An 18,524-nucleotide genomic window follows, 5' to 3' on the forward strand; every position below is an offset into this window, starting at 1 on the left:
GAAAGCGATTACCATAACTTACTGCTAATCGTCCATTCCTTTTCACTTTTTATAAAACATTGCTTAAGTTGTTAATTTAAAGTATCATTAGTTATTAAAATATCACACATTAAATATTGATTATATTGGTCCAATCAATCCACCTCACACCATAACACAACTTTTATAAATTCCAGTGACAGACCGGCCATTTGCACTCGTTCTTCTTCTCCGCAGACCACGACCTCTCAAAACGTCGCTGTATAGGTGCATAACGTCTCTCTTTATTTTCACAACTTTTCTCTCCTCAAAACCCAAGAAAACAAAATCGAGAATACAAAAGATAAAACACCCAAAGTTAAACTGGCCCTTCTCCATTTTCGTTCACAAAATCTTGCTTTATATAGCACATACTCATGTAAGTATAGTTTTTACTTTAAGTCTACAATTATAACTTTTGCTTACAACTCGTGGTTTTGGATTTTGTTGGTTGACGAAGTCGTTTTCAGACAAGCTGTTTGTTGTCTGAACTCACTTTTGTCGTCGCTTGAATTTTCAGCGTGCTTTCGTCTACCTTACTTGCTCTGTTTTTTCCTTCTTCATGACAGCTCTGTTTCCTTATTTTCTCTTTCAACACCTTACCACATAAAAATGGGGTTAAGCAAGTGTGGTAAGGTGTTTTCTCTTTCGTTATTGGAAAGATGGGTTCTTCCAATTATACATAGGTACACACAAGTTGTACAACATATGGCTTGTTCCTCTTCTTGACATGTGTTGATTATAGTATACAACATGGTTCTATAAAATTATTTTTATTCTAGAGACTATTACTTTACAAATTGATTATTTTCTAGTTTTTAATTATGTGTCTCAGATTCGCATGCAACTAGGTTTTTTTCTATTTCCGTTGAACTTCTTTGATACTAGTATTAATTTTCGGTTCGTTTTGTTTGTTTTTCTTAATTTATGTTTTAGTTTCTGTCTTTTTTGATCTTTGATTGAACCCAAATTGCTCAATAAGTAATATTCTTATTGTTCTCATTATTATTTTCAATTAGTTTCGTTTTCTCTTACGCGTACTAATATCTTGTTTGTCTCTTAATTACCAGATCCTCATCCTATATCATCCTCGGATTCTTGTTCTTGACTTTGTACACAACAACGGTGGCGCAGAAACGGCAGAGCGTTAGATTATATAAATATGGGGAAGATCTTGAAATCTAAGGTACGTTCTTGAACTGCCTTTCGTCTCCTTTATATTACTCTTTTGTTAAAACGGCTGCGTTTTACAGACTTCATGGCCGAGAACCGTCGTCAGGAAATGGCTAAACTTACGTAGCGGAGCTTACGAGTTTCACTCCGATTACCCAGTCAAAGGTGAGATAAATGCTCGTCTTGTTTTTGGATCTTTGCCTCTGCACACCGTACCGTTTTAGATTATGTTTCTGGACATCATGCCGTTTAGGTTTTAATTTTTTTATTCTTTTATTTGTTCCAGGGAAGATGGAGCCAACTCAGTCGAGAAGAAAAAGTTGCTCCGATGGTGATTACTACATGATCGTGCCGGAAAAGTTTCCAGGTAAAAATAATTATTACTTATGATTAACAGCTCACAACATTTTATTTTTATTTTATTATATAGTTTTGGAATAGAAAAAGGCGTCGTATCTATTGTCCTTAAATCGTACTTGAATTAGAAGTCTTCGTACGAAGACTTTGGGTTCATTGCAAGCCGTAGGATTAGACATCTATGTTAAAATCGATGGCAAATAAACGTTGAAAGGTAACCCTTTCTCCAAAAAAAAAACGTTGAAAGGGAACCGAGATTTTCCTTGAAAATCGTGTTATAAAGCAAGTAAAAATCGAGATTAGTTGTAACGTGTAGTGTGAACGATTAGGTTTAGGATGTTAAGTAAAAAAGTCTTCAGTTTTAGGTGTACTTGCTATTCTCAATTCACCAGTTTCTGTTTTATACATACCTATCTTTGTCTGATTATAATTTTTTAAAGACTAATTATTCACGTAATTAATTTATTTTGATTATGTTTTGTTGTTGAAATAGGTTGGCTGGGCCAAGCAAATGGGGATTTAAGACAATCAACCGGTGAACAATATGTGGCACGTGTCGATGACAAACTTGATCTGAAGTAATAAATACATTTTCATGATTAATCTATCTATATTTATTTAATTAGCTATGATTATTAACTTTGTTGTTTTTAATTGTTGATGATTAGAATGTTCGTCGGGACATGGAACGTGGGAGGGAAGTCACCACATGATGGATTAGACTTAAAAGACTGGTTTCAGTCTCCCGCAGATGCCGACATTTACGTGCTAGGGTATGCATATAATCATGAAAATTAAACTTCTATTACTTTTAATATGTATTGTTAGTTTTATATAATCAAATCATATCATCTTTTATTTGTTTTGTTTAGATTTCAAGAAATCGTGCCGCTAAATGCTGGTAACGTACTTGGAGCCGAGGATAATGGCCCTGCGGCTAAGTGGCTGTCTCTTATCCGAGAAGCCTTGAACAATAACAACAACTTATCACAAAATGACCTTGAACTTTCTAAAAACCATAGAACCTCCTTTGAGCTTACGAAATCATCACAACAGCCCCGTCTCAGCTTCTCCAATCTCCCAGACGATAACCCACTTGCATGCAACTCAACTCCACCTCAAGGCTATTCCCTTGCAGCGAGTAAACAGATGGTGGGGATCTTTTTGTGTGTGTGGGTTAGAGATGATCTCAGGAAACGTATTACTAACCTCAAGGTTTCATGCGTTGGTCGTGGCATCATGGGATATCTTGGAAACAAGGTCAGTCTAATATCTGAATAACAAACAAAAACTTTAACGCTGGTTATAGACTATTTTGATAAATGTGTATGCTCAATAGCTAACGATGCAACCTTGTGTAGGGCTCGATATCCATAAGCATGTCAGTGCATGAGACGAGTCTATGCTTTGTTTGTACGCATCTTACGTCTGGAGAAAAAGAAGGCGATGAGGTCAGAAGAAACTTAGATTTCACCGAGATATTAAAGAGGACAAGATTTTCGCGTTCTTCTAAAGATTCTCGACCCGAAACGATTATGGACCATGAGTAAGTACAGTCAGAAATGGATTATTTTCTCTTAATGTGAAGTTCCACTATTAACTTGTTTATTGACTCGTTGTGTTACAGTAAAGTAATATGGCTCGGAGACTTGAATTATCGGCTAAGGGCCAGCAGTGACGTGCATGAACAGCTTAGCAATAATGATTGGGAAGCACTTCTAGAGAAAGATCAGGTTAGTAACAATTACTTTTTTTTTGTTTATACAAATACTTGTTTACTTAAGAGGAGTTGAGCTAACACATGTTTTTTTTTTCTGTTTGCAGCTTAAGATAGAACAAAGAGCTGGTAGAGTTTTCCAAGGATGGGAAGAAGGAAGGATTTATTTTGCACCAACATATAAGTACCTTATAAATTCTGATAGATACGTTGCCCAAACCGAAAAATCAAAAGAAAAACGAAGAACACCAGCTTGGTAAGCTTTCGTAATCGAAATAAATACACGTGAATAAAATAGTGTTGTTATTTAACGTTAACGTTATTGTTCCTAATTATTTATCCCAGGTGTGATCGAATATTGTGGAAAGGTGATGGGATGAAACAAATATGGTACACAAGGGGAGAGTCGCGATTCTCGGACCATAGACCGGTTCAATCTATATTCTCGTTTCATATTGATTTAACCGTGACGAATCAATTAAAGTGTAAAAGTAAACCGATCAGTAACCATCGTCCCAACCCGGTCTTGACATATACATGCCACGGGAAAGTCCAGGCGGAAGAGATATTGTTGCTCACACGAGCACAAAGTTGTATAGACACACAACCTAGACTCATATCATCTGTTTCTTGATTTATTACCTAGTTAGTTTCTGGATGTTTTCATGTTGCCAAAAAGAAGAGATGACACGTGGATACTTACGATTGGGAGGATGATAGAGCTTTCGTATTTGGCAAAAGCAAGATTGTTACTTTAATTTTAATATTGGGTTAACTTTGTTTATAGTTTCCCTATATTAGCTAAATTTTGTGTAAAACAGGGAGCTTTGTTAACTTTGTTTATAAAATAAAAAAAAAGAATATAATAGTATTATTTTTTCTGTTTTAAGACAATTAGACAAACTTCAAGATGGGCCCAAATATGAAAGCCCAAAATCACTTGAGCTTCTCCAATAGTCGTGCAGAGCAGTTAATAAATGTCAAGTCAAAAAGGGTTATTATTCCGAGACGACTCATCGAAAAAAAACAAAGAAACTATTTTTTTAAATCGCAGTGGTGGGTTTGGTCACCCTTCGCCGGCGATAATACCGATCGTTCTCACTTGTCTATCTCTCCGGCAAACTTTCCTGATAACATCGTGATAAGCTTCACTAACAACCACAGGTGTCTAAAGTATTGCAGTGTGATTGGTCTTTGATGTTCTCGTTCTCTTGTTTCTCTTAGGGTTGCTAAAGTTTATGTCACTGTTTCTTAGTTTTGGAGTTTGTAATAAGAGTCTTATGAGTTGTGTTGGAAGCTTATGTTTTCTGTTAAAATGGTGAACTTTGATTTAAAAATCTGCTTCATGTTAACTAGTTTGAACTTTCTGTACTATATGGCTCCCTCTTTTTAACGCTATTCTTGAAGTTGAACTCGCTCAAGTTTCAGGTCTGCATTGCTGCTGCAAGGACAGGCTTGGAGTGACTTTATATAAGGAAGTGAAAAAACAAAGAAAAAAAAACAATTCAGTTGAGGAGAGAAATATGGTATGGCTTTTTGTAGTCAAGTTCTGTAGCTTCTCGTTAAGATATTTAACTTCTGTGGGGGCAGAACCTTTACTGCAAATGAATAATAATAATAATATAAGAGGGGAAGCTCTTTTTTTTTTATGATTGGAAATGGAATCATGTGGGTATCAGAGTTTCACCCGGGGTCCACTGTTTAGTTCCTAATTTGATCATGGAACTTGTTTGATTTTTGTGAGTTTGAAGCTAGTTTTTTTTTTCTTTTTTTGCTTTCTGAATTGCGGCATCAGATAAGTTGTAGTGATGATAATATGTGATAAGCTCATTTCTATCTGTGTTGTTGCAGTCTTTTCCAAATCAAAGTTTTTGGATGGCTAAGAGTGCTGGGATTCCTAGTGATGGGTGCGAGATGGCTTCTTATGGTAATGCTTCTAAGCGTCCTCATCATTGGCTTTTGGATGGCTCTGAGTCTGAGTTGCTCCCAAACAAGAAACACGCATCGGAAGTTCCTACCGGCAACTTGTTCTCTGAAGTGATCAACCCGGCTTGGGGAAACACATTCTGTTTTCAGTCTGTTCCTGATCAGTTTACTCAACGGTTGTTTGACACTGAAACCACCAGATCAGCTGATATTCATGATAAAAGCGTTCATCCTGTTAACACTGATCCCTCTTTTGGTCTGTCAGTGTCACACACACTCGAGGAGGATCCACAGAGTGGAGTTAGCTACGGTGTAATCAGAAAAGTGAAAGTTAGCCAGGTGAAGGACTCTGATAGTTTTGTTTCACCATCTACAAATGCTCAGATCTATGACACGACTGACAACAGATCTGTGTCCACGTATGAGAATCCCATGTGCATGGGTCTTGCATTTGGTAAGGAAGAGGAGGAGAATATCATCGCTGAAAGTTTCGAGAGGGAGAACAGCGTCTTTATATCAATGGGACAACCGTATAGTAAGGGAGATGAGAATATATCGTTCGCTTCTGAACTTTCTTACGACAAGGTTGAGAGTAATTTAATATCCATGGGTCAAACGTACAACCACGTTGTTGACGAGAGTGCTCCATCAAAAGGTATCGTTAGCACACTTGTAGGTAGAGATGGTGTATATAACAGGAAGAGTAACGTCTTGCAAGATTCTTGTAACAAGGGACAGAGTACAATAATTTCTTTTGGTGGTTTCAATGATGTTAATAACTCTGGCTACGAGTTCTTGATGTCTCAGCACACACCTCAATTATCTGAAACGCCAGCTAGCAAAGATTTGGTTGGATGTAGAACCAATGTGCCTGGTAGCAGCGATGCTACCTTCTCTAGTATTGATGTCTCCGTGGAAAAAGAAGAAACGAAAGTATCAAAGAAACTTCAGAGCAATAGTTTTCCTTCTAACGTAAGGAGTCTGTTGTCTACCGGTATGCTTGATGGAGTTCCAGTAAAGTACATTGCCTGGTCACGTGAGGTAGCTGATTTACTCACAAAGATTGCAGTCAAGGGCATTGGCTTATGATTCTTGTTACCCTGTTTTCAGAAGGAGCTTCATGGTGTTATCAAGGGCTCTGGATACCAATGTGGATGCGACTCGTGTAACTCCTCTAAGGTGAGCTACATTTTTTTTTGGACTAAGCAGATTACAAATGGTTCCTGCCTCTTGATAGATAATGTTTTTTGTTTGTCTCCAGGTGGTGAATGCATATGAGTTTGAACGGCACGCTGGCTGCAAGACGAAGCATCCTAATAACCATATATACTTTGAGAATGGCAAAACAATCTACGGGATAGTTCAAGAGCTTAGAAACACACCACAAGATTTACTTTTCAATGTTATCCCAACAATGACTGGCTCCACTATCAATCAAAAGTCTTTCCGTCTATGGAAAGGTACATAGTTTATGCTATTTTTGAACGAGTTTCAATTGCTTAAACGAGTAGCAGCTGGTCTTCTGTATTCTAATACTATGTGCTTACATCTCTATCTTCAGAATCATACTTGGCTGCTATACGGGAACTTCAGCGTATCTACGGGAAGGAAGAAGGATACCTGCTCTGAATATTCTCTGCAGAGTCTTTTACTCACTGTTGGTAAATTCAAACACCAATGGAGAATTAATGTTTTTCCCCCCTTCCATTGGATAAATAATATAAGTACAACTTTTAACATTATATTCTATAATTCATCATAAAGTAGAGATGAATGAATATATCTGTAGATATTCACAACTAATAATCATCTTAATCCTAAAGATGAAGTTATTTTTTTCAGTTCTCATAGATAGTATGTCAGAGTCTTACTTTGCTTCTTAGTTTGCTCACTATATATGTTTCTTACCTCTGGTTTAGATGGCATTGTAGGCCATCTACTCAGCTTCAAAGCAACTATAGTGTTTATGTTCCTAGACAATGTCAACCAGAATGATTGTGCCTAGTATGTGGTGAATTTTGCCATTACTAATCTTTTTGGTAGCACTAACTTCTTTTATAGGAAAATGGTAACTTCATGATATATTTTATGTAGTAGGGACTGTAGGGTACAGAAACAGTCTTGTTTTAGCAAAGACACTATCATAAATCATATTCATTGTCTATTGCATGAATCCCATTGTTCCATCTCTATTCCTTTTCAACAATTATTCTCCTCTCATGATAGTTAGCAATCTATCCTAAAATTGATCTTGAAACATAGTGGACAACATCTGAAACTAGTGGACGTTCAGACTCCTCCAATCAAAACATTTGTGTGCCCCATATAGTACAGTTAGACTGTTTCTACAAATGTTCTTCTTTGTTCTCCTTGATTATTAATAGTAACCACTTCATGATCAACACTATCCTTCACGTTCCTGCTTAGTTCCAGCTTTGGTTGTGGTGATTCATCATCTACTTGTGGCGTGGAAGGATACTCATAATCTTTTCCTTTGCCCCATATCACAAGGTAGAGTCCAGCACATATAACCACCGCACCAAGAACCCTGCCAAAGAAAAAGAACTTCGTTAAATCTTTGATTATTAAAACACTCTGCCTGGTGTTATTGTTTGGTGTGTTGCTTGCTTACCTTCCCAAGTACATCTGCTCAGCAAAGATGACAGTCGACATAATCGCTACTATGATCATGCAGAGAGGACTAAAAGCTGTTACATACACAGGACCTCTAGTTTTCATCACCATTCCTCCAACATAGTAAGCAATCGCAGAGCACACTATCCCCTGCATCCATTTTATTTACCATAATTAACCTACAAGACAGTCTGTGAATGAATCACTGATTTACTTAGACATGTCTGAATCTTACACTGTATGCAGCTGTAAGAAGTTCAGTGTCCCAACCAATGGCCCAGGCTCCAGGGTTTCCTTTCTCCATCACTAATGCCACGGCAGTTCCTTCTATTGTTCCCATTAGACATATCCATGCTGTGAGTGAGAGCTCTGCTTGGTAAGTCCTCAATGTAACAGCCTGAAAATAATTAACTTATTGTATAAATAAACACTCAGTAAGACAGTAAGTATATTATTGGGAAAATTGACAAAATAATCCTGAACTTTTGAAAATAAGCCAAAAAAATCTCCAACTCATAAACACACCATTTTAACTTTTAACTTCTAGTCAAACACGAATAAATCTCATATTTTTGTTGACCAAGCCATTTTAATCTCATCAAAATTCAACCGTTTAACACCGTTAATTATATTTAACAGTTTACTTTTAATGAGGCCAAAATAGCTTGGTTAACAAAAATATGAGAATTTTTGGTTCTAAATTTAAAAGTTAACGATTAAAATTACTTACTTAAAATTATTTTAATTAAAAATTGTTTTTTTCTTATAACAAAATTATAGATTTTCATATTGGGTTTCTACACAACAGCTGCTGAGATTTATTTCACGTATTTTCTTCGTTCTTAATTAGTTGTAGGGTCTTCAACTCCATACGTAAGTGATTGATCTTTAATTAACTTGTGAATTACGGTGGATGTCTGATTATGACTTTAATCATAAATCATTAAAATTATTTACTTAAACTATTTTAATTAAAAATTGTTGTTTTTCTTTTTATATAACAAAACTATAGATTTTTTTATATCTGTTAGAGTGACTAACTTAATAAATCATGTTCAAATAAGCTCGGACATAATATTCTAAAATCCTAAGTTTAACGATTTATGATTAAAGTCATAATCAGACATCCACCGTAATTCACAGGCTAATTGAAGATCAATCACTTATGTATGGAGTTGAAGATCCTACGGCTAATTAAGACGAGAAAAAAATACATGAAAGGAATCTTAGCAGCTGCTGTGTAGAAACCCGATAGGAGAATTTATAATTTTGTTATAAAAAACAACAATTTTTAATTAAAATAGTTTTAAGTAAATAATTTTAATCCTTAATTTTTAAATTTAGCACAAAAAAATCTCATATTTTTGTTGACCAAGCCATTTTGACCTCATTAAAAGTCAACCGTTAAATATAACTAACGGTGTTAAACGGTTGAATTTTGACGAGATTGAAATGGCTTGATCAACGAAAGTATGAGATTTATTCGTGTTTGACTAGAAGTTGAGAGTTAAAATAGCGTGTTTATGAGTTGGAGATTTTTTAGGTTATTTTCGAAAGTTCAAGATTATTTTGTCAATTTTCCCGTATATTATTGTTATTTTTAAAAATCTTACTTGGAGAATCATGAAACATGCATAGCTGAAACAACCAATAGTGACCAGAACTGCGCCTTTGATGGCACTGTGAATATCAGTCCCAGTTGTGTTTGGTGCAGAGACTCCTTTGGTCCAGAAAAGGTCAAGAACCGGACCTTTTACAAGAGTCATGATCATAGCTCCTCCTACTGTAGCCAATGTCCCAATTATCTTACCCGCGCTCCTGATGCAACGTAGGTTCACTCTTTCAAGCCCAAATAAATAGGCAAGGACAAAAGTGATTGCTGGTAGGACATTGTACATGGCGGTTGCAAATGTAGCTGTGGTGTATTTCATCCCTAAGTAGTATAAGTTCTGATCGATCACTGGCCTATTATAAAAAATACATTATACGAAAAAATAAATCAGATTCAAGTGAATAAGAAGAGAGATTTGTGGGACAATCAAAGAATGAAAATAATAAATATTACTCAAGTAGTCCAAGAAGTGTTATCTTGCCAAATATCATCAACGTCATCTTTGGTCTCACCTTCCTGTTTTTATTAACACCACAACCATTAAATTACATTAGAAAGTTGGACAATTATTCAGTCAAAAAAAAGTTGAGAAATTGCCAAAAATACCATTTTCATAGTACCACTTTTCATGTTTACACTAACCACTTTTACCACTACTTTTAATGAAGGGTTTAGATTTGAACGTTTAGGATTTAGGGTTTAGATTTTATGTTTTAGGGTTTAGATTTGATATTTTAGGGTTTAGGGTATAAAGTTTAGGGTTTAGAGTTGAGGATTTAGGGTTTATAGTTGAGGTTTCAGGGTTTAGGGTTTAGGATATTGAATTTAGGGTATATAGTTTAGGGTTAGGGTTTAGAGTTGAAGATTTAGGGTTTAGGGTTTAGAATTAAAGGTTTAGGATTTAGAATTTTGGATTAAAATTTTGAAAAGCATATAAAAACAAAAATGTAAGAATCTTTAACATTTTAATAAATAAGATATTTTTGAAAATGTGTACTTAATAGTGGTAAAGATGAATAATGGTACCTTCAAAGTGGTATTTTTGAAAATTCCCCAAAAAAGTTGGACAATTATTTTTCAACCATAAATACAATAATCTCAATACAAAACATCATAACCATTTACTACATTAAGAAGTTGCAATTATATTTTTAACCATTTTAACACAATTCGAATCACTGAATTTTTTTAACAAGGGACTTGTGCTTTGAGAGTTGTTATCAAATAAAAAATCATACGAATTGGATTTCTAATCCGTTACTTGTTTACAATCATAATCACTGAAGCATACACATTGAAGAGAAATATTAAAAGAAATGTGAAGTACTCACATTCTATGCATGACAGTGACATAAGCCATAAAAACCAGAGATAAAGACCGTTACAAGTGTTTTGTCTTTTAACATATGACCGACCACTTCTTATCGTATAACTACGTCACAAGCCTCATTCTTTCTTTTAGCTACTTTCTTCCTTTTAACACACTAAACGTCTATGCACTTTTTTTCAAAAAAAAAACGTCTATGCACAACCCACACAAACAATATTTAAAAGGTATCATATAACATGGAAACACAAACGTAAAAGAAACTCAGTAATGCATTGCAGACTCGATTTCCACTTTCCAATATAGATCAAACTAGATGATACGTTACTTCTATGGTTTTGAAACTACAAACTAACGATGAATTGTGTTTGTCAAAAAAGCTAATCTAAAGAAGGGAAAGTAGAAAGTACTTGTCAAAATAGAAGGCGAACGGGGCCATAACCACGGTAGCAACCGCATGACGGTAAACAACAAGGACATAGTTGCTCATGCCTTTGTTTAGGACAGCTTTTGAGAGAATGTCCATTCCTGCTAACCCTACTTGCAACAATACCACTGAAATAAATGGCCTTGCCTTCTCCATACAATCTCTCTTCTTTACTTCCTCCATCTTAATAACCTAAATCAACAACCTATTACTCTGTTTTGATTATGTTTAGAAGCAGTAGCAATAGAGATGTGGAGAGGTTTGTTTTCAATTGAATGATGTGGTATGATGCTTGGTTCTCTCTTTATATAGGGCCAAAGATAAAGGATGTGATGTGAACATTCTACTCTCTACGCAAACTTATACGTGTATATTAGTGTAAATGTTTATGATATAAATATGTGTATAATGTTATTGTTTTTTGTTTGTTAAGTCAAGTTGGCATACCCTACCCTGAATTCATGGGCCGTATTTCTCTATCTTATCAACTAGAACCAAAGATTTACGTAACCTAGCTAACTAAATGAACAAAATAGTTTGCCTAACTTCAGGAGAGGCGTTGATGCATCGAGTTTAAACAATGTAAATGATTAATGAGTCACGATATACCGACACTGTTGAGTAGAGTGACTATTGGTTAGATTTTTGCTTTTTTCCTTTTCTCATTAAGTTATTTTCTTATTTCTTTTAATTTAATTATTGATGTAAGTGCGTATAATTGCCAATATTTTGGGTCATTTGCACTGTTCCCATTTTCCCACTTAGTTTCTGGTGGAATCACTTTCATTATTTTCTTTGCATATAATTTTGTTTTCTAAAAGAGAAGGATCGGTTCTCTATCAACATAGTGTTTTTGATTCATTGTTCTGTAGTTGGCACTTGGCACATTATTCTGTAGTTGTCACTTGGCAGGTATGAATATTTCACGATATAGGAATAACAAAAGTTATATACACATCTCGGGACCAACACATTTAATACTATAGAGTGGGCTAGTCACAAAACGTATCATAATGTCTGACCTAAATTTGAAATATCTTCCGACAAATGACAGGAAATGGACCGATCATCTGTTACATCACACTATGTAAATCACTTAAACCGAATCCTAAATTCAAACATGTAAAATAGTGATAATTTAGTTTTTCAAAAAAATCGAACCTAAAATTGATGTGAATATACATCAAATCTCAATAAATTGCCACTAATTATTAATTATTAGTATAATCATTTCCTATCATTTTCACGTAATTATTGGCTGGCTCCAAATGGACATTGAACATAACAAAAGCTATCCAGACCTTTAAGCTTAGAGGTGTGAAATTAATTTGAAAACAGAAAGACTAAATCAAAGCATAAAATATGAATTGTGGACCAATTTTTTTTCTATGAACCTAAATGGAAAATATAAAAAACGAGGAGCGAATAAATGCTTCCAGGCGGAAAATAAGAAATATGAACAAATTTTTGAAGAGAACAGAGACATGCTGGAACTGAAATTAAGGTCTTGTAGATGATCTAATCTGAGCTATAGAAAATTTCGGCTTATTGTCTGGTAAACTAGATATGCCATTTTGGTTTGATAGTTATATTTGATACAAAGATCTTTTATATGACACCATGGCTTGCCCTCGCTTCACTGGGCGAGGTGTGCCCCTCAGACTAGTCGCTAATGGCCTGAGTACTAGGTTTAAACCGCTGCCACAAATGAGATGCAAGTTCGCACATAATGCACTTCAAAGACATATTTGCATCCACAATTAATATAAGTGCTTCCAGGATAAAGCATAATGTGAGCTGTATGCGTAGTGGGAAATTCTTAGGATGGAAGAATTTGAGAATAGGCTTCTGAACAGTTTGTTTCCTCCTAAAGTTAGCTATGTTGGTTTGATTGACAGTGGCTCTACGTAGTTGATTACTCTCTTATAAAAGAAATCATCCCCAAAAAATATATCTCCAAAAATACCATTTTTAATTAACTACATAAAATAAGCATATCCTAGTTAAAGACATTTGTAACATCTTTTTGTTGATCGACTGTAATTTAACATTGAAATATTATTGTCATGAAATGACATAACTTATTTCTTCACTGGATTTGATTTTCTAGTAAAAAATGGACTCCTAATTTCAAACTTCAGTCAAGTAACACAAACATATATATATATAAGCTACTATCTGCGTATATATATTTAGCTTATTTACATAATATTATAAATTTCTGAAGTATGCTTACATAATATTACAAAACCTTAAATGTGCTTTGTAAGAGCCAATAGGAGACGTGCAAGATATCATTGGGAATCTATAAATACATCTTCTTTCCCTTTTGGGCTGGCAAAAAGTAAGATTCCGTGTGGTGCACCATTTTTTTCTCTAAAAAGGCAAGAGATTAGGGATGAATTACTTGCACCTATTTCAAAGAAAAAATATTGAGCGCTTGTTAAAGGTAATATGATTCTAATGAGTGTAAATAAATACTGTATTGTTCAATTTTATTGATTGGGGTATCTGGACCGAAGCCAAACTAAGCTTTTTCCAGAATGATAATTTTTTTTTGGTGTACATCAGAAATACAATATTGACATCAAGTCCGCTTCAGATTATTAATGAGGTCTAAGATATGGATCCAACTTCATCCAGCCAAACAACACTAACTTAATTTATAACAGAACTCCAATATAGAACCGACAAATTTACGTCTATCACTCAATTTTCTTTCTATCAACATACTACCACAATTTGATTTTAGTTTTCAAAAAAAAAACTAGAATGCATGTATGACTTAATTTGTTTTGAATTACTAACAACATAATAAAAGACAGGATGAGGTAGCTTTACTGGTTAGAGCTTTGGGGGCCAATTGTCATGCTTCTGGGTTCGACGTCAGCCAGAGGCGAACTGCCCATCCATGTCATTAAATGCGGTACTGGGTGTTGGGCTTTGTTCCCAGCCCAGGTAAAGTCCTCCCGAGTAAAGTAGGCTGCTGCCTAACCGAGCCCGGAGGAATGACTCACGAAAATGAAAAACCCCCGGATTATAACAAAAAAAAAACAACATAATAAGAAATTTATCTTAATGATCAAACGTTAACAAAGACACAAATACCATGAACCAAAGTTCATTTTCAAAACTTTTAATTATCTTACAAAAATCTACAAGAACCAAGATACGAACTCATAAGATCCTATACATAACTAAATATAGGATTGTAAAATCTAAATGCGAGTTTTTCCACCAAACCACACATGTCTAAAATCTACAACGACCTATAATTAATATCTACTAGATATATATATGTGTGGACGTACGAAACGAAACCGCTTATTTTAGGCTTTTTGAAAGCTCCATATTGAACGTTGTCGTCGAAAGAAAAAGGTGAAGAATGGGATCCATTAATTTATATGGTCAAAGATACAGAAAACGAAAAGACGTAGTGATCGTCTTCTTCTGATCAAGTTTCCCAATTGCTCCTTTTCTTTTAACTTGTTTTCGAATGCTTTCTTCCGCATTATTGTCTATTAATGCTTTTCTATGCATTATTGTGTGCTAATGCTTTGGGCGGTCCTCATTTTAATACATATGTGCACTGTCTTTTATTTAAATACTTTCTCTTTATCAGAAATTATATGATGATTATGATTTTTAGTGCTTAAAAAAAAGAAGTTTGTGAACATCTATTTAATTAGTTGAGTTATATTAAGTATTTTTTTTTCATTGCCCAAAGTTATACCTACATAGGTATCAGGAATATATATTTGGAGGGGCATGCTTTAGTGCGCGATTATATATGGTGTTCTTGGAGAGTATCAGAGTATAAAACTCTCTAATAGCGCTTTCGAGTGCGATTGTAACGAGGTAGCCTTTTATTCAACCTTTTCTTTATGAGCCTTTTCCTTAGATATGAATTTTTAAAGATACTAATCTACAATTATTGATCCTAATCATCTTAGTTTGCGTTAAAACATACATGAATGTACCACCTATTTTTTTGTTTACGTGTTCCTGGTGTACAGCTTATCTGATTTCTTGTCTTGTTGTCCACTTGTTTTATATTCTTGCAATTGTAAGGAATTTGACATATGTACAATAACATATTATAGTTCACATATTTCAAATTTTGTTTGAGTTGAGAATTTAAGTACATTAACATAGTGTCAAAAACCAATAACTTCACTACTTGTATGTTGCATTTGATAGCATAGTTAATTTGTCCAATAATAGGATTCGGTCGATATCAAACGATAAAATCTATCATCTAAAAATTGCATGTTAAAAAACATCAGATCTAATGATATATTGATATAGTAAGGTATCTAAGGAAATATGTGGGCATGAGACAAGACTACGAGGAGAGCCGGAAACATACCGAGCTTTGGGACTGCCAGATGGCAGATGCTAGATGTTGCAGCTATGGAGATAATGTGACTTACGAGATGGTCTGTGAGTAGCTCAAGACTTACTTTTATATAAGTATAATTAATGTAAGGAGTAACATGTACAATACCGATCTGCCACTGCCATATTTTTCATAATTATTTATCTTCCTTCATAAAATTCGTTGAGTTTCAAAACCCTTTAGTCTCTAGAAACTAGTACTTTCCGAAATCTAAATGAAGTTATATTATAATCTAAAAGGAGTAGCTGAAATGAAGTTACTAATTAAAAACGGTAGAAAAAGCACAATTTTACTAAGTACAATGAGTCAATGATGAGAGAAGACGAAGATGTGTGAGATATGGCGAACAGATCTAAGTGATGGAGTTGGTGATTGGTCGGAACATTACTCTGGAATGTGTCTATCGATATATAAATGGTGTAAGTCGACTCAGACATCAATATTATCGCCACTTGCAGCTTTATTTCTTCGGTGCGTTCTTCATCAGATGTAATTAACCTTCATGCTTCTTTCGCTCTTATCTATAATCACCACGCATTATCGTTTTTGATAAATAATAAATAGTCTTAATTATGACACAAGATATTCCTTATAGATTTATGTTGTAGCACTACTAATCATGAGAAAAGCTCATTCATAACTTTTTTAAAGATATATAGATTCTATGTGGTTTATTCGTGTTTAGAAAGAAAAGGATATTGGGTGAAGATAATTTATGTTCTTCAAAATGTTAATAAAGAGTTTCTTTGCTTTATTCATATATATGAAATCAGCAAAAATAAAGGAGAATTAGGAGATGCAAGTAAGTCTTGATCTGGGAACTATAAAGCAGAGAATAGGCATCAGTCACGTATTAATGCATTGTGACAAAAGTAAAAGGTGAACCCATTACATATCAGGAGACGTGCAAATCATTTCCAATCACATACCAAAAGAAGTTTCAACAATCCTAACCTGTCTTCTTTTTAGTTTTACTGAATCATTACGTATGTACCGGGAAAACACAGATATATATATATATATATATATATATATCAAGAGTTAGGGATGAAACTAGTAAAATTGTTAGAGCACCCTTATTGAGGATTGAGAGTATCCATAATTTTAGATATTCAATTAATATTAATTAATTATTAAATAGACATTCACTAGCTAATATTTGGGAATTTTATGGTGAGAAATTTCCATCATAGTTGCTCTATTTTTTTTTAAAAATCAAATATTATTAAATCAATCCGAAAACCGAATACAGATTCGATTACAAACTCGACTCGAATAAAATCACCGTATTCAAATGTTCTCTTACTAGTTTCACTCGATCCATATCCCCACAGCGCGTACTAGATCGGATTCATAATCCTAAAGTATGGGCTACAGTTTGCTCTAATTGATTCCCAAACATATATAAATATGAAATTGGCGCAATGGTGGTTAATAGTAGAACCCTAAAGTATGGGCTACAGTTTGCTCTAATTGATTCCCAAACATATATAAGTATGAAATTGGCGCAATGGTGGTTAATAGTAGAACCGGATTTGAGCCAATTCTAATCAAACATTGGTCTTGCCTTTCAAAATTTTGTTGGTTTTTTATATAAACATGTTCCCAAATTATATAAGAAAAATCCTTTATAAAAAGTTTGTAAATTTTTTTTATGGTCCTCAAATTCTCAAATCTCGCTATGGTTTATCAATATACCGTTTTTGTTGTCAACTAACACAATTAAAGAAATTAGTTCCAATACTACTTATGGGAAACAAAAATCTTAGCAAAACATATTTGTTTGGTTCGTAACTTCGTATACACTAATTGCTTCTACTACTAATTTTAGACACAGTAAGTCAGTAAGTAATAAGTATAGTTTTTAATATTCAAGACCTTATCGTGAGTAAAATTTGACGTCCTGTGGAAGTTGGTTGCTTTAAGACCTCACTGAGCCTTAAGTGTACCGCATGATAAGACAGTGTATCTGCAAGACTGCAAACTTTTAATGAATATATTTAGCAGTTGAAAAAGAAAAATTCCACCACATTCTAATTCGTCTTGGTACTATGAACTATGAAGAGAAACCCATCAAAGTCAGCCAATGAAATTAATCATATCAGCGTTTGCGTATATTCCAGAGCTATGTCATATGGTCTCACAAAAATTTGATTCCATATTCATGCAAAGGCTTGGTCTTCGGCACATCCTAAAAATGAGAAATAAAGTGACGTCTTAAGAAAACTCACATGGAGAAAAAAAAGTAAAATACTACACATGGAGGAAGAAGGTAGATATACTGTTTTGCTTTCGTCCATATCATCATTGTTAGTAGATCATAATTGCTAAAAAATCATAATTATTATTTTTGGTTAAATAATTAATCATTATAGTATTAACTATAGAAAACAAAGAAAATAATGAATCATAATCGAAGTTTAAAAAAAAAAAGAGTACTCGTTGCAAAAGTTTATTTCGTTGCACATGGGCTCAGAATCCTCAAAAAGGCCATAAGAGACTCGAGTGTTAAATAAAAGAGTCTTCTATTAAAAGACCAAACCAAAGATTAAAGAACAGAACATATCAACAAGTATCAATTGCATGAACGACAAGCATACAAAAAGTATGATGGCGTAGTGATTAGTTGCAAGAGGACTCCGTTTCAAAACGTAGAAATTATATTTTTTCAGAAAAGAAAACGTAGAAATTATATAAATAAATAAACAAACGCTTTAAGCATCAACAAAACCAAACTAATAAGATCCTACGAAGTATTATACGCACATTACTGGAAACTCGTCGAAACAACAGTAGTAGTGTAGCAATTTATTTCCTCCAACGGCCCATTAGTGTATAAATGCCTCAAGACCCAATATAAAAATATCAAGGCCCATAAAGAAAAGTCTAAACGGAGGGACACGTGTACAGTCGCGATTTAGTGTACGCACATCA

At 34.2% G+C, this 18,524-nt stretch overlaps 3 protein-coding genes across 7 annotated transcripts; 2 read left to right on the plus strand and 1 right to left on the minus strand.

The window, feature by feature from the left end:
- The first annotated feature begins 213 nt into the window (after positions 1 to 213).
- On the plus strand, positions 214 to 3,925 carry LOC108809133 (type I inositol polyphosphate 5-phosphatase 8). Of its 2 annotated transcripts, none has more exons than XM_018581263.2 (11): positions 214 to 397; positions 1,089 to 1,204; positions 1,272 to 1,356; positions 1,478 to 1,558; positions 2,042 to 2,126; positions 2,217 to 2,321; positions 2,421 to 2,808; positions 2,910 to 3,094; positions 3,176 to 3,281; positions 3,373 to 3,521; positions 3,611 to 3,925. In XM_018581263.2, the coding sequence occupies exons 2-11, from the start codon at positions 1,181 to 1,183 to the stop codon at positions 3,897 to 3,899; spliced, it is 1,497 nt and encodes a 498-aa protein (XP_018436765.1). In that variant the 5' UTR covers positions 214 to 397; positions 1,089 to 1,180; the 3' UTR covers positions 3,900 to 3,925. The 2 variants fall into 2 exon arrangements, with proteins under 2 accessions (XP_018436765.1, XP_018436766.1); XM_018581264.2 differs by lacking the exon at positions 214 to 397 and adding an exon at positions 494 to 704.
- Positions 3,926 to 4,283: 358 nt separating this feature from the next.
- Positions 4,284 to 7,103, plus strand: LOC108809649 (uncharacterized). Of its 4 annotated transcripts, none has more exons than XM_018581804.2 (6): positions 4,284 to 4,429; positions 4,688 to 4,791; positions 5,117 to 6,232; positions 6,302 to 6,370; positions 6,453 to 6,651; positions 6,753 to 7,100. In XM_018581804.2, exons 2-6 carry the CDS (start codon positions 4,789 to 4,791, stop codon positions 6,818 to 6,820), a joined length of 1,455 nt encoding a protein of 484 aa, XP_018437306.1. In that variant the 5' UTR covers positions 4,284 to 4,429; positions 4,688 to 4,788; the 3' UTR covers positions 6,821 to 7,100. The 4 variants fall into 4 exon arrangements, with proteins under 4 accessions (XP_018437306.1, XP_018437304.1, XP_018437307.1 ...); XM_018581802.2 differs by having other exon boundaries at positions 4,694 to 4,791; XM_018581805.2 differs by lacking the exon at positions 4,688 to 4,791 and having other exon boundaries at positions 6,753 to 7,103.
- Positions 7,104 to 7,330: 227 nt separating this feature from the next.
- Positions 7,331 to 11,473, minus strand: LOC108806031 (WAT1-related protein At2g37460). Its single transcript, XM_018578048.2, has 6 exons — positions 11,175 to 11,473; positions 9,891 to 9,953; positions 9,439 to 9,790; positions 8,061 to 8,222; positions 7,824 to 7,975; positions 7,331 to 7,739 (listed from the first exon to the last, which is right to left on the minus strand). Exons 1-6 carry the CDS (start codon positions 11,372 to 11,374, stop codon positions 7,526 to 7,528), a joined length of 1,143 nt encoding a protein of 380 aa, XP_018433550.1. The 5' UTR covers positions 11,375 to 11,473; the 3' UTR covers positions 7,331 to 7,525.
- Positions 11,474 to 18,524: the final 7,051 nt, after the last annotated feature.

Source organism: Raphanus sativus, chromosome 6 (genome assembly GCF_000801105.2).
Source record: "Raphanus sativus cultivar WK10039 chromosome 6, ASM80110v3, whole genome shotgun sequence".
Lineage (NCBI taxonomy): Eukaryota > Viridiplantae > Streptophyta > Magnoliopsida > Brassicales > Brassicaceae > Raphanus > Raphanus sativus.

Coding starts and splice junctions, on each gene's coding strand:
- LOC108809649 (XM_018581804.2), top strand. Junction 6,371..6,452: donor ACTCGTGTAACTCCTCTAAG/GTGAGCTACATT, acceptor GTTTGTCTCCAG/GTGGTGAATGCATATGAGTT. Junction 6,652..6,752: donor GTCTTTCCGTCTATGGAAAG/GTACATAGTTTA, acceptor CTCTATCTTCAG/AATCATACTTGGCTGCTATA.
- LOC108809133 (XM_018581263.2), top strand. CDS start 1,181: ATGGGGAAGATCTTGAAATCTAAG. Junction 3,095..3,175: donor GAAACGATTATGGACCATGA/GTAAGTACAGTC, acceptor GTTGTGTTACAG/TAAAGTAATATGGCTCGGAG. Junction 3,522..3,610: donor AAACGAAGAACACCAGCTTG/GTAAGCTTTCGT, acceptor TATTTATCCCAG/GTGTGATCGAATATTGTGGA.
- LOC108806031 (XM_018578048.2), bottom strand. CDS start 11,374: ATGGAGGAAGTAAAGAAGAGAGATTGTATGGAGAAGGCAAGGCCATTT. Junction 7,976..8,060: donor TTCTTACAGCTGCATACAGT/GTAAGATTCAGA, acceptor AAATGGATGCAG/GGGATAGTGTGCTCTGCGAT. Junction 7,740..7,823: donor GAGCAGATGTACTTGGGAAG/GTAAGCAAGCAA, acceptor TTTCTTTGGCAG/GGTTCTTGGTGCGGTGGTTA.